Raw genomic sequence first — 14,968 nt, forward strand, 5'->3', positions numbered from 1 at the left:
TATGCTCCCCAGTGTGTCCAAACCCTGCCTAGCATTTCTATTACCCACTGTCCTAAGGCTCAACATCACGGTCTAAAAGACGGGAAGTGGGGTTCAGCACCAGGAAGCTTCATTTATGTACTGGGAGGCTCTGAAGGTAGAGTCACTGACTCTGAAGGTAGAGTCAGTGGTTCGAGAGGTGGCCATAGCTCTTCTTTTTAGAGTGTGGGTTCCAGGTGAATGACACTGTCTGCTTCACTTTCAGTCTCCTTAAGCTCAGTAAGAATAGCCCGGCTTTAGCTATTTCTCTCTACAGTGGGTTAATAGGAGTTCCGTGGTGTCTAGTTCTATCGCTTCCTCCAAGCTGATCACAAGGCGGGTAAACCACCTGCCTGCTTCAATATTGATTTATCTTTCTCGCGCCCCGCCCCCACCGACCCCCAGCTTTGCGTTTCCCGCCGGTGTGTGTAACCTTCACAGATACCTCTAACACTTGCCTTATCCGGAAGGCATCGAGAAGGTGGGTTGATGCCATTCATCACACACTACTCTGTTTTCCTCTAACTCTGGCTCCTCCCTCCAAATATGAAAAAAATCAAATGTCAGCCCAAATACAGAAACTGGTAGATGATTTTGAAGAAATAATTTGCCCAGGATCGTGTAGCACCAGGACCAAATCAGAAGCAGAGCGAAGCTTCCCAATCCCTGGTTTTTCAGCCTTTGTTGGTAGGTCACTGTAAACGCGTGATTACATGCAGAAAAAAAAGCATCACTGGGTATGTGTAATGTGAGCATGTATTGCTTTCTTTTCTGCTGCCATAATAAAATGCGACAGCGGAAGCATTTTTTTTGTTTTGTTTTGTTTTGTTTTGTTTTTTCGAGACAGGGTTTCTCTGTGTAACCTTGGCTGTCCTGGAACTCACTTTGTAGACCAGGCTGGCCTCGAACTCAGAAATCCACCTGCCTCTGCCTCCCAAGTGCTGGGATTAAAGGCGTGTGCCACCACGCCCAACAACCGGAAGCATCTTAAGGAAGAAAGCTTATTTAGAATAACACTATGGTTCCAGAGGGTTAGAGACTATGATGGCGGGACCACCCGTCGGAGCAGGAAGCTGGTCACATCTGAGACCACAACAGGAAACAGAAGGAAACGGAAGTGGGCGGAACTACAAGCTCGCAAAGCCTGCCTCCAGTGACGTACTTCCTCCAGCAAGGCTGTGCCTTCTGAAGATTCCATAACCATCCTAAACAGCACCACCAACCTGAACTACATGTTCAAATACCTGAGCTGGAAAGAGTGGCTGCATTTGCCAAGGATCCAGGTTCAGTTTCCAGCACTGGCATGGTGGCTCACAACAATCTGTAGCCATAGTTCCAGAGGATCCAGTGACCTCTCCGGGACTCCTTAGACCCTGGATATACATAGTGAACATGCACCCGTATATGCAGGTAAAATACCTATACATACGAGATAAAATTTTAAATAAATAACAAGCTGCAGATACACAGGTGTAGATTGGTCCATGAAAGTTACCTTGGTAGCCAGCAGGGGGGCGTGGCGGGGTAGGGGAACATGTCAGGGGCCCCTCCCTCTGCAGCAGGCAGCACCCCTTCCTCTTGCTTTTCTTTCTCTGACTCTGGGCTTACAGGGACATTTTGTACCTGAAACTTGTCATTTATCTAAATGCTCACTGGCTGGCAGGTCTGTGCGATCCACGTTGTTGACAGACAAGAAAATAGGCGAGGAAATAAGTAAGGACTTTGCTGTGTGTACACAGCACGGACTTGGCTCTGGCATATGGCGCCTCACTCCCTCTTTCTAACTCATAGATTATGGGTATCTTTTCTTTTTTTTAAAAAAGATTTATTTATTTATTATATGTAAGTACACTGTAGCTGTCTTCAGACACTCCAGAAGAGGGCACCAGATCTCGTTAAGGATGGTTGTGAGCCACCATGTGGTTGCTGGGATTTGAACTCCGGACCTTTGGAAGAGCAGTCAGGTGCTCTTACCCACTGAGCCATCTCACCAGCCCCGGGTATCTTTTCTTAAACTCACAGCTCAGTATCTGAGCAGAGTCTATGGAGAGGCCTGCTTCTCCTTTCTAAGAGTAGAAGCCTGAGGTAGCTGGTACCACAACTCCAGTGTGTTCTAATGCTAGTCCCAGGCCAGTCTAAGGTGCTAGGAGCCGCGTCTTTGATTCAGCTTTGTTTCTGTGACATGATGTGGCCTGATGCTGTTAAGTGCACAGTAACTGTCCCCCTGTCACCTTGGGTGGCAATGGCATCTGGAGGGCTGGTCCCTGTGCTGAGCAGGGGATGAGGTGGTTCGCGCTCCCTTGTTTTCTGCTGGCATTTCTAAGGGTCCCTTGTTGCTTTCTGCTTAGGAAGATTTCCCTGTGTGCGGGACCCATATCTAGTTCATCTGTCCCGGTGCCTGGTTCCTTCTAAAATGCCTTTGCAGAGGAGCTGGGTAAAAAGGGATTTAAAACTGCTATCTTTTAAATGAAAGCTGTTTTAGGAAACATGATTTTTCCTTGTTTGTGTCTGAATCCATTCAACAACTAACTCTGCCTTAATGAAATTCTGTTGCATTCAAAAAAGTTAAATGTATTTCAATCCACTGGGGGGAGAAAATTATTCGCTGTGGAGCGGAATGAGGTCAGTGTTTTCCACACTCACAAATTGGGTTCTGAGCGGCTCTGTGCTTGAGAGGTGGGGGTTCTGAGCGGCTCTGTGCCTGAGGGGTGGGGGGGTTCTCAGCGGATCTGTGCCTGAGGGGTGGGGGTTCTCAGCGCATCTGTGTCTGAGGGGTGGGGGTTCCCAGCGGTTCTGTGTCTGAGGGGTGGGGACTTAAGGAACAGGTTCCTCTGGTGGATGTTTTCGCAGGGGTCCTCCCAGTCAAGGTCTGAGAGAGATCAGCAAACGCTGCGTTTAAAATGGGTCAGAGAAAATTGTATTGTTTATTGTAACACTTGACTCTTAGGGTTTCTCTTGGTGAGATTTCTTTTTCATCCCACTCTGTGAAGAAGAATGATGACTTGGGCCTATGTCTCAGTTGGGGAACCTCGTGCCTGGTACTTCTGAGGCCCTGAGTTTGATTCCCCAGCTCAGCAAAATGAAACCTGAAATTGTCATCACTAAGATCAGCTCACAATGTTTTAACTCAGTCTAGGAGGTACTTAATTTTCCTCGGTGTTTATTTATTTTGCTTTCTTTCTTTCTTTCTTTCTTTCTTTCTTTCTTTCTTTCTTTCTTTCTTTCTTTCTTTCTATGAGTACACTGTAGCTGTCTTCAGACACACCAGAAGAGGGCGTCAGATTCATTACAAATGGTTGTGAGCCACCATGTGGTTGCTGGGAATTGAACTCAGGACCTCTGGAAGAGCAGTCAGTGCTCTTAACCACTGAACCATCTCTCCAGCCCCTGTTTTTGTTTTTGTTTTTTGTTTTTTGTTTTTAATGCATTTATTTGTTGGTCTGTGTGGACATGTACACACTATATAGCACATTTGGTGGTTAGGCGTCAACCTATACAAGTTGGTTCTTTCCTCTGTCCCTGTGGGTTCTGGGGTTGCATCCTGAGTTAGAGGGGTTAGTGGCAAGCCACCATACTGGCCCCTCCAAACAGCTCTTAGATCATGTGTCATCATGGGACTATACCATGCTCTCGGTGGCTTCAGGTTTGCTGATGTAGCCTTTGTGGTTTGGTCTCTTTGGGTTCCTCTGCCTAACGTTTGTTATGTGAGCGTACACTCGGTGATGGTGACAGCTCATGGTCCTCACCTACACCCGTCCACAGGGAAAGGGGGCATACTCCACTCCAGCCCTGTCATCTCAAGCTTGGAAACCACTGAGTAACAGCTTCAGAGGTAGGCAAGCATCCAGACGGCCTAGCTTTGGCGTCCTAGTTTACTTCTGAAGACCACCATTTTAGCCTCAAGAAATTGTTCAAAAAATGCTAGGAAAACATAAATAAATTATGAATTAAAATGTAAACACGCTGCACTTTTTTTTTTTTTTTTTTGGTTTTTCGAGACAGGGTTTCTCTGTATAGCTCTGGCTGTCCTGGAACTCACTTTGTAGACCAGGCTGGCCTCGAACTCAGAAATCCGCCTGCCTCTGCCTCCCGAGTGCTGGGATTAAAGGCGTGCGCCACCATGCCCGGCTTCACGCTGCACTTTTGTCACATTTATTTGTCTGTCTGTCTGTGTGTCCATGTGCAAATGTATGCTATGGCACATATATGAAAGTCAGAAGACAGCTTGTGGGACTTGGTTCTCCCTTCCACCACGTGGGTCCCAGGGATCAAACTCACCGGGCTTGGTGGCAGTCACCTTTTTCAGCAGAGCCATCTTGGTGGCCCCCAATTGTGCTTCTGATACCGAGCAGATAACCCTCAGTAGGCATGAATAGGAGGGGGGAGATGAGAGAAGCAGACAGTTGTGACAGGGGATTGGGGAGGGTGGCATCAGTTCTGAGACTCAGTCTGAGCACCCTTTACCAGCCTTATCCTGCACTGTTACCTCATAAGTGGGGATTCTGGGGTCATGTTGATCACCCCCTTCTCGGAAAACTTGTTCTTTCCGTGCCACCCAGCACACCCACCTGTCCAGACCCGTGTCTTGGTTATAAAATACATGTGCTGCCCCTGGACTGCGTCCTCAGCTGGCTCCATCCCACAGCAGGGTAGGAAGAGCCTTCCACCCTTCACATGGAGAGCAGCGTCTGGCTGGAATTTTCTCAACAGCCGTCCAACCTCCACTGTGGGTCAGGGGTCCCTGGAGAGACACAACCTGTACAGTGGATCAGATTACTCTGAGGAATAGTGGCATCTCTCTCTAGGCTCCTTGGGGTACTGCAAAGCTCCAGGGAACAATTCTTCAACCAGGAAAAAACAGGGAAGTGGGCAGTGAATAGGCTGTCAACTATCATGGATTCTAGGTGTCTCTTCCCTGAACATTCTCTAAGGAAGTTGCCCCTCAATCTGGTTTACAATTAAAAGTGATGGTGATGATGATGATGATGGTGGTGGTGGTGGAGGTGGTGGTGGTGGTGGTGATAATGGAAGTATGGTGGTGATGATGATGATGGTGGTGGTGGTGGTGGAGATGATGGTGACGATGATTTATCAACAATGAGTGACTAAATGAGCTAGACATACATTTTATTAGCTAGGTGACTTTCATCTTATATTTCTTTAAAACCTCAATTTTCTCATCTAATCTTAGTCCCTCCCCATCTTGCAGGTTTGAAGTGAGGATTAAATATGGTTTTAAAATGTGCATTTTAGCAAGGAATTTATATTCTATAAACATAGATGCTCTCATCAGTTGCTAGCCCCTGTCTCAGGCTACTTTCTGTCTCTGTCTCTCTTTCTCTCTCTCCCTCCTCTGTCTTTGTCTATTTCCATCTTTCTTTCTCTCTCTCTCTCTCCTCTGTTTCTTCTGTGCCTCTGTCTCTGCCTTTCTTTTTGTCTCTCTTTCTCCCTCTTTCTCTCCTCTGTCTCTGCCTCTGTCTCTCTCTCCTCTGACTTTTTTTTATCTGTCTGTCTGTCTGTCTGTCTCTGTCTGTCTGTCTCTGTCTCACACACACACACACACACACACACACACACACACATACACACACACACTACTCTTTGAAACCATTCATTTCTGGCTGCTCTCCATCATTCCCCCTCTTATCTTTTGTTCAGCCCCCAGCACCTGTTCGCTGTCTCCAGAGAGACGGCTCAGGACTTTTAGGGACGTGAGAACTGAGATAGCTATAGGCTGTCTTACATGACAGTGGAAGTCAGGGAGCAAGCCAGGGACACATTCTGATTTTATTGTTCTACTTCAAAGTAGTTTAGGTGCCTTCAGTTTGTTTTTGTATTTTTTTTTAATGTGCCCCTCCCCAAGAAAACTGGACAAAGGAAGCTGGTCTTGTCCCAGCTTGCAGCAGGTTTCGTTCCCTTTGATGGGCCAGACTTTGCGCAGAGCAGAAGGCCTCTTCTGTTTATTTAGGATGTATGTCCACTTACTAAAATAAAAGCGTGGGGCCTGATACAGAACAGCCAATTCACTCTTCACAGGGAAAACTAAATGCCATTTTTTTTCTCCTAACTAGCTTTAAGCCTTTATCATCGTTTCCTTTGAAACGCATGGAGTGACCAGGAAGTAGGTTCAGAGCACCAACGAAAACTTTTTTAAAAGCCCGTGTTGGGAGTTTTCTAAAGGATTTATTCATTTCTACTTTATGTATACAAGTGTTTTGCCCGCATGTGTATCTGTGCACCATGCATGCAGAACCTGTGGAGGCCAGAAGAAGGCGCTGCACCCCCCCAACCAGAGTTACTGATGGTTGGGGATGCTGGATACTGTCCTCCTCAAGAACATCAGAGCCCCTTCTCAAATCCCAAATTAAGATGTAAAAAGTTTATGTATTTAAGGCTGGGTGTGGTGGTGCACACCGGTAACCTCAGCACTTAGGTGGTAGAGTCAGGCGGTCTACATAGTCATTTCCAGGACAGCCAGGGAGACAAAGAGAGACCCTGTCTCAAAAACAAAGGAACCATAAATATTTATAGTGGCGATATAGAGTAGCTTGTTGGCTTATCACAACCTGCTCTCCCCCACTAATTACTATTACTATTGGTTCAGTAAGTAATGGAATATGACAGTGCTGTGTGCAAGGAAATGGTGCCTTGATTATGCCCACTGTATAAATGGGTGCATTGAGTATGCCCACTGTAAAAATGAGGGTCCAAGGTTTAGCAAAGTTAATAATTTTCCTTAGGCTTCAGTGCAAGTGAAGCTAGCTGGTGCCAGGTGAGACTGGGGCCCCCGGGAGAGCCAATGGTAGCATTTTTCTCAGTACCCCTGTGGCCTGTTCTTTCAGTGCTGTGTAAGATAGGAGAGTGCCAACCCAGTTATTAATGGATATTTTTTGAAGGAAAGCTTTCCAATTATCTTTTACATAGAGCTCATACATTCTCAGTACAGCTGATAAAAAAAAAAAAATGAACTCATCACTGAAGTATGCAAGTGAATTAGGGAGACCTCAGCCTGATGAAGGATTTCAGGAAGCTGAAACCCTTCCTGAGTGTAGGAGTGTATCCTGTAGTGTATCCACATTTGCAGGTAAACCAGGACATTTCTAGAAGTGGCATTTAGTTGGTTTTTAAAGTTCTTTGCTAGAAAAAAAATAAAAAGTATACTGTCCTTTCATTTCTCGAATGAATTAGGAGAGGAACTAGGAAGTCTTGTTTATGTGTTGGCTGGAGGATGGAATTTGTATGTTTGTGTGCCGGGGGGGGGGGGCGTTAAATAATTACTACATTATAATTCATTCTATTGGAAACTTCCAGTCATAAATATGCTGAGGAAAAGAGGGCCCAGTGGCTTTCGAAATGGCTGGCCAAACCTCACCTGACAGAAGGCTGCCCATCGTTGTCAAAATACAATTCCCTTATTTAATCCCTCCACTAAGCCTATTAGTTGTGAGAAACAAAGCTGACTGAAATCAGGACACATGATACCAAGAATTAAGGAGAAGGCAGGCGCCTAATGCCTTTGCATCCTAGCTCCTTCATGATTATGAAATAAGGTGTGTTGGTCTGTGTGAGTCTTAGAAATGACAACATGAAGAAACGGGTCCATGGTGGAATTCGGGCGTTTGCTAGGCAAGCCGACTAAGCATGTGTTCCTTCCCTTCAGGCTTTGGGGCTAGGGTGCCCCGCAAAAAGCCTGTATTGCACAAAATGCGGATCCCCGTCTGCACATCCCAGAGAAGGAAGGAAAGGCCAGGCAGGCGTCTGGCTTCTCGGTTGCAGCGATGACAGATCCCCCCCCACCCCCCATACCCACACACACTCACACACCCCTCCCCAAACGCCGCTGCTTCCAAATGCAAGGGTGCAGCTGGCTTACCGCAGAGTGCCGCAGTTGAGTGTTTTCAGGGACAGACACAAGGGGAAATCGCAGCCGAGCACACCCGGGGCTGCCGCCTGCCAACCTTTCTGCACCGAGGAGCCTCAGGCAGCTGGCAAATTCCTCCTCGTCCCTCCCCTAGCGAGCTGGGAGGTGGAGGCTGGGTGGGAGCTCAGGTTGAGAAAGGAAGGGGCTGGGGGGCGGGGCTTCAGTCCATCCCTCAGCGGGGGGCTGCAGGGTGGGCAGCCAGGAGGCCCAGACATCCGTCCACCCCGGTGCAGCAGCAGCTCACAGTGCGGGTGGGGACTCTGCCACCATACCTGGCTGTGGTTGAGCATGTGGGCGGCCACAGGCAGTAGGCAGGCATTGCTGCTTATGTCAGCTCTGAAATGAAAGCGGCTGAGGCCTCTGCCTCTGAAGGCTTGCAAGGGAGATCAGCACCCAGCAAATAAGAAGCCAGCCCTGGCCCCGGAGGAGGAGGAAGAGGAGAAGAGGTTGAGCATCCCTCTCCCGGTGTCCTTTAAATGAGGAGCGTGGCCGTTTGCTTCTGACCCTCGCTTACATCACTAACCTGTGACAGGCACATCTCCACGCCCGGTACCTGCTCCTCCAACTGCAGCTTCCAGTCCTAGGGGCTTCTTTGTATGAGGCAGACATGGCCAGCCAGCAGGATTCCGGCTTCTTTGAAATCAGTATCAAATATTTACTGAAATCCTGGAGTAACGGTGAGTGATAGAAAATATGCTTTTTTTTTTTTTTTTTTGGTTTTGTTTTCTGGATGCTGCTAAGGTTGGAGAAATCATATCTCAACTGGACACATACGTTTGTGAGCTGAGGAACTTTCTCTCTCTCTCTCTCTCTCTCTCTCTCTCTCTCTCTCTCTCCATCTGCTGTGAAAATCAAAAACGTCAGTGTCTGAACTATCCCTGCTTAACTTTGAAGGCTGCAATAGAATTATAGATTTTTTTTTTTCCTTAGAATTTCCAGAGATACGGCCCCTCCGACTCTGGGGAGGGCAGGTTCGGCATGCCAGGCTGCATTGCCTGCCTGGTGTTTATTTGCTGTGTTCAGGCCTCATCTAAATATTTTGTGAAGTGCAGCTTAACCGAAGGGGTGTGGCAAGGTAGAGAGTACTTTGTAATTGTCTTATTAGGGTATTGTCTGAAGAGGGAAAACTACTTGGAAGTCCAAAACCTAAGACTCATCTTTGTTAGGCATAGACTGGTCTGCAGATCCATTTGGTCTATCCCTGGTACCTGTGGATGGTGTTCAGAAGGCTGTTTATCCATTCCAGCTTCTAGAGATCTCAGTTGCTCTAGTACAAGCGTGCTTCTGAAATGTAAACAAGTATGGTTCTGACCCAGATGGTTCCTTAAGGCTATAAAAATATGGTTCTGAAGTTGCATTTCGGACCTATATAAAAATTGTTAGCAATTCACTATTTCAAAAAGGCAACCTCTAAGCCATCCTGGGTCTGGGTTAGAAATCAGAATGAGGCCTTTCAGATGTTCAGGGATACCTTGCATTTTCCTGCACACTTTAAAAACAGAGTCTTATTGATGCATCTGCTTTTGAGCTGATTTTGTGCCAAAAGACTGACAGTTCTTTTAGACACTCTCGACTGTTTTGCATTAAAATTTTGTTTCTAAAAATTATTTTCTATATTTTATTGGGTATATACTAATTAACCTGCCTGGAATCCTGAGGGGTGCCGAATGACCTGTAGCCCAAAATCCTTTTTATGTAAACAAACGTAGGCAAGAGAACTTGGGCTAGATTGTTTTGAGAAAGCTGAAGCGCCTGCCCAAAGATATTTGGGGGTTGCATCTGTGGATGATCTCCACAGAAGCCATTTTCCCCAGCTCAGGGAGCCCCACTGTGCAGTAGGGGGCTTGTCTGGAGTGTTTCTGTACAAGCGGGAGGCCATTTGGGAGTAGTGCTGCTGCTTTGTTGAAGCCATAAATCTTTTAACTTGGGTTCATTTTCCGGATACTCCGTACTCACAGACGAATCTTCCTTTGTCTGGCGACCCTCTGATTAATGAAAATAATTTGACAGACTGGACACTCTAGAGAGCAGTTTATCTCAATGGAAAAACAAACAACCAAACAACAAAATACCCCGCTTACAAGTGTGACATCAGGATATGGATTTTAAGCTTGTTTGACTAGTCCACAGCCCGCTTCTTTCTATCCGGTTTTGCCGTGCCTCGGGATGGGAAATTATGCTTTATGTTGTACAATACCTAGAGGGATTTCTCTAAAATCTTCTCTTCTTGTCTGTCTCCCAGTGACAGGACAGGTAATTGCTTCACCTTCTTTAAACTCCTTACTTTCTCCCAGCATCCCCACACCAAGAAATGATTCAAAATTATTGTCCATCTCAACTTCGAGAGTATCTGTGACATAATTTCAAATCCCCCCAGTTCATTCAGGAAAGATTTACTGAATACCCTGCTACATGCCAGGCTGTGGGGTATGTGGAAGAGACAATTACGACAGAGCCCCGAGCAGGTGTCTTAATTCCTTTATTTCGAGAGACTGAAGGTGGTAATTATCCAAATGTTCTTGGAGGTGGGGCAGGTCTGGATGGTTTATACCCCTTTCTTAAAAGAGGAAAGGGAGTCGCACTAGCGGCCTATCCCCTTTTGAGCTTGTTGTAACTCTTACCTGCGCCCCAGCCTGGTTGGCACAGTTCTCATCTCTTAAGTTTTACACCTTTCCAGTAGCGAACAGAGAGAGGAATTTGCCTGTACAAAACCCAAAGTGGAAAACAGGAGCCTCGGGGCTTCGCCTATGAGTGTAACCTTGGCTGAAAGGATGTACCAAGGGGCAAGCAGCTCACCGCGTGCTTGCGCATGCCCAGCTTGCCAGGTTGGAAAGCCGAGGGTGCCCGCCCACATACCTGAATGGAGAACCAGCCCCCTAATTATGTGGTGGTGCTTATTTACACAAGCGCGGCAATTAAAAAGCAATGAAACAAACTCTGCAGCTACGGCTGACTACTTCTGCTGGGCAGTAGTAAAGGGAAAGATGACGTCATAAACTTTGATGGGTTAATGTTTCCATTTGATAGAGAAAGGGCACGTTGTGGGGCAAAATGTCACTATATACTTACATCTTTGTCTCATCAGTAGAATTAACAAGCTAATTAAGCAAACTGGTCTCTGCCTGGTGAGATGAATTAGTTTCTACTTGGTGGCTTCAGACACTTTTTTTTTCCCCTGTGGCACCACACACACCACACCCATCCTGTCAGGCTTTCCCTTCGTTCGGTTTGAATGAAGCAAGGACTTGCAGTAGCCTGATGTCTGGAAATGTCACTTCCTCTTATACAGACTCACCGTGTAGCTTTTTCCCTAACTTTCTTGGACAACTGTCCCGGTGTTCCTTCCAGGGCTGACCATTAGCTGTCCTTGGTGTCTGTGGCCACAGCCACGGTCTTCTCAGCCCTACTGAGAATATTCTTTGGTCTTCTTAATATCATCTCCTAATCTTCCTTCCTTCCCCCCCCCCCACTTCCACCCTACCCCCTGCACTCCTGTCTTCTCTCTTCTTTTCCTCTCTGTCTTCTGCAGTTCGGGGACTTATTCCCACTTCCCTGGCTGTTCCCATCTCCACCCCATAATCTGGCAGTCCCTCACCACGAGTCACAGAGCCAGAGGGGCTTGCCGCCAGTCTTCTAGGGCCTGTGCTTGGGTGGCCATCAATTAGCCAATGACTCTGTTTCCTCGTCTGTGAAAAGCAAGCAGAAGTAGTGGGTGCCTCATAGGCATGGGGTGTTCAGGCACAGCACTTAGGACAACATCTAGTACACTGCGAGAATGTCTGATAAATGCTAAAATAACACAGATGTGTTCTGGCACTCCTTTGCCTTCTGAACCTAAACTTAAAATGTGGCCTAGATTGTCTTCTTCCGTGCGCCTTGGCATCCTCGGTGGATTATTTTATGAATAGTCAACACTTACTTCACCCCTGGGCAAGAAAAGTCTAAGGAGAGATGGCAATTCGGATTTACTTTTAAACTTAGCCCCCCTCCCTTCACCCCCCCCTTTTTATCTCAACCACTATCAACTCCTCCCCCCCCCCTTCCTTAAATGTGGAGCTCTGTGGAGCTGGCTTGGGAGTGTCTCTGTGGCAGGAAGTTGCTCTGGCCTTTAGCATCACTCCAGACGAAGTTTGGAATGGCTAGCTTCAAGCTCCCTCGCAGGGGAGGGAAGTTTACATAGACAGAGAGTGAGTGTGTGGGGTTCACTGGTCGTCAGTCTGAAAAGCCTAAATGGCTTCCTTGTGCTGCTAACCGCGCTATGGCGCCCAGGGAACACTGGCCCAATGAGCTGCATGGCGCATATTCAGAATCACCTGGCTCCTTCCAGGGCGATGTGCACCCTTCCCCTGGAACCTAGCCAGCCTTTGCTGCCCACTGAGGACATCTTTATGTTCACTCAATCTTCCAGGGCCTTAGAACTCCCCACACAGTGAACAGCTCTGGAAGAACTGAATGACCTCTTTGCGTAGAGATTGGTGTGTGCCCCAACATGGCTAAGGTTGTTCTAAGGAAACTTGTGTGCGTCAGCAGAACCGGAGTCAGGATTCCCAGGTGTAGTAGTGAGTTAGTTCTGTGGATAAGGACGATATCCACTGAGCTTGGTGGCTCATGATTGTAATCCCAGCACTTCAGAGGTAGAGGCAGATAGATAGGGAGTTCAAGGTTACCCTCATCTGTGTGAGACCCTTTCACTGACAGAGGCAGGGGCAGGGGACAGGGGAGAGAGAAAATCTATTCAGCACAGAAATGCTGGCTTGATGACATTAGTTGCTGGGCCAAAGAAATCATGGGCAGTACAATGAGCTGTACTTAGTGTTGGTGTGTAAATATATGGCAGGTGAGCCTCAAAGGCTCCAAGAGAAAGACCTTTTATAGAATCAGAGTAAAGATGTGGAAAATTAATATTAATAGAGTTGCCTGAACCTATCAATAGGTACAGTTCAAGTACAGAAAAATTTTGGGGGTGTCTGTGGTGTGTGTGTGTGTGTGCTGAGGTTAGAACTTAGGGACTCATACAAGTGGAACATATGTTCTACCACTAAGCTACATGCCAACATTTGGTCCTTTTGGTGGAGGAATGACGAAGGACTGTTGTCTTTATTGGGCATGGGAGAGGCTGCACGTCCCTGTAGCTCATCACTATTTGGCAGTGGCATACCCTCGGAGGCCACAGGGTCACTTCTGCTGAAGCGGTTAATAAGCCTAATGAGAACAGTACCCTATGCCAGCATCCCTGTTCTCCAGCAGCAAGGGATCCATTGCTGGCTTTGTTGTTGAGGCGGAGTGGAGGTGGTAGTTGTCAGGTCCAAAAGAAACTTGGGACAAATGGCTACTTGTCATGCTTGCTAGTGTACCCAAGTGCATGCTGGCCTCCAGGCCCTCTCAGATACACATATACCTGCTACAGAGTCCATGCTGGCATCCTGGCTCTTCCCAGTTCTTCTTACCATGCCCCACCCTAATTCTTTCCAGCCCATAGGCTAATCTCCCCCCAGCTTCTCACTTCCTTATAGCTGTGTGATCTCTTGCCCCCTTCCCCCACACTCCCACACCCCCAACTTGCTCCTCTTTATTGGTTTCCTTTCCCTGTGCTTTCTCCACACTGCTGGCCACAATCAGTCTCCTACTTTCTCTCCTTGCTCTGGGCACGTACAGAGGCCATGCTCTCCCTCGAGTTTACCATAAAATCCTTCCCCTCAATGATACTTTGTAGCAGTCATGCTCTCACTGGTGAGGAGGCCCTTTAGTTTGTACCAAGTTATTGTTACTTGTTTTGAATGTAAGGCACACATCATTAAAATCTAGGCAGGCCATTGCCTGAGCAGCCCTAGAGTATCAGACACAACCGTTTTGTGTCGAATGCCATGCTCAGTGACTTATATATAGGGCAGTCACATAATTATTCATCCAAACTGGGACACCTTTGAGAGTGAAAGTTAATGGTGACGCAGGGATGCTGTCTTCTGAGACTACCTTGGGCAAAAGAGGCCAAATGATTGTTTCTTTGTTCCTCCCCACAACCCTGTGGGATATATAGTATCCAGACTTTGTAAACTTGGAAAAAACATAGAAACTGGAGAAAGTGATTTGTTGGTTGAAACCAGGAGGTCAGTAGATGCTGTTCACTCATTCCCCAAGGCTGATCACAGTGTTTTGTTTGTTTAAAAAATTTGTATGAGTGTTTTGCCTACATAAATGTCTGTGCATTACTTCTGTGCCTGGTCCCTGTGGAGAGCAGAAGCTGGTGAAGCCCCTGGGGCTCAGGAAGATTGTGGAACTGCCCTGTGGGTGCTGGGAATCCAAGCCTGGAGCTCTGGAAGAGCAGCCTTGTGGTCTCTCCAGCCCCTGCACTGTTTTCATATTTGCCAAAAGGACCAAAGGATCAAGGGCACTGCTGGGAACTTGGTGTTTTATAGCTATTTAAATTTTTATTGCTTAATACTTTCTGCCAGTTCTTAGCCTCTGGCACACCCTGCTTTCCTCCCTGTGTGCTTAAGTATATACAATCTCTCTCTCTCTCTCTCTCTCTCTCTCTCTCTCTCTCTCTCTCTCTCTCTCTCTCTCTCTCTCTCTCCCTCCCTCCCTCCCTTCTTCCCTCCTTCATGCATGCACGCACACACACTCGCACACACACATTTTTTCTGTTCCTGCTGCAGAGGACCTTCTCTTTAGGATGAGCCTCTTTGAGGGGCTTAAGCTAGAAATCTACAAATATTCTCCATGTGTTTTTCATATTCTCATCTTCACACCAAACACATGCACACGGGTAACTAACAAGATTACTTCTTTTGTGTTGATTTGTTCCTACTCTGAAAGGTGTATGCAAGTATGTCACTTGGCTGGCTCCAGGGCTGGCAGTGTAGCTCAGCAGTACCATGCTTGTCTGGCATTCATGAGACCCTAGATTTGAGCTTCAGCATTGATACTGATATGTTTGTAGATAGATAGTTAGATGATAGTTAGATAGATACATACATACAAACATACATACATACATGCATACATCTCCAGTTAAAGTAAATTGAATTA

At 46.9% G+C, this 14,968-nt stretch overlaps 1 protein-coding gene across 5 annotated transcripts in view; it reads left to right on the plus strand.

The window, feature by feature from the left end:
- The window catches only part of Fry (FRY microtubule binding protein), a 382,592-nt gene that overhangs the window by 140,941 nt on the left and 226,683 nt on the right, over window positions 1-14,968 (plus strand). For 2 of the 5 annotated variants that reach the window (XM_085837472.1, XM_085837474.1), the window contains exon 1: window positions 8,195-8,616. The exons of the other annotated variants lie outside the window; for them this stretch is intronic. In XM_085837472.1, the coding sequence (XP_085693598.1) occupies window positions 8,547-8,616 (70 nt within the window). In that variant the 5' untranslated portion in view covers window positions 8,195-8,546. Of the gene's footprint in view, window positions 1-8,194; window positions 8,617-14,968 lie in introns of those variants that run through there. 5 annotated transcript variants of the gene reach the window in all.

This window comes from Mus caroli, unplaced genomic scaffold, assembly GCF_978045245.1.
Source record: "Mus caroli unplaced genomic scaffold, Mus_caroli_1 scaffold_4, whole genome shotgun sequence".
NCBI classification, from domain to species: domain Eukaryota; kingdom Metazoa; phylum Chordata; class Mammalia; order Rodentia; family Muridae; genus Mus; species Mus caroli.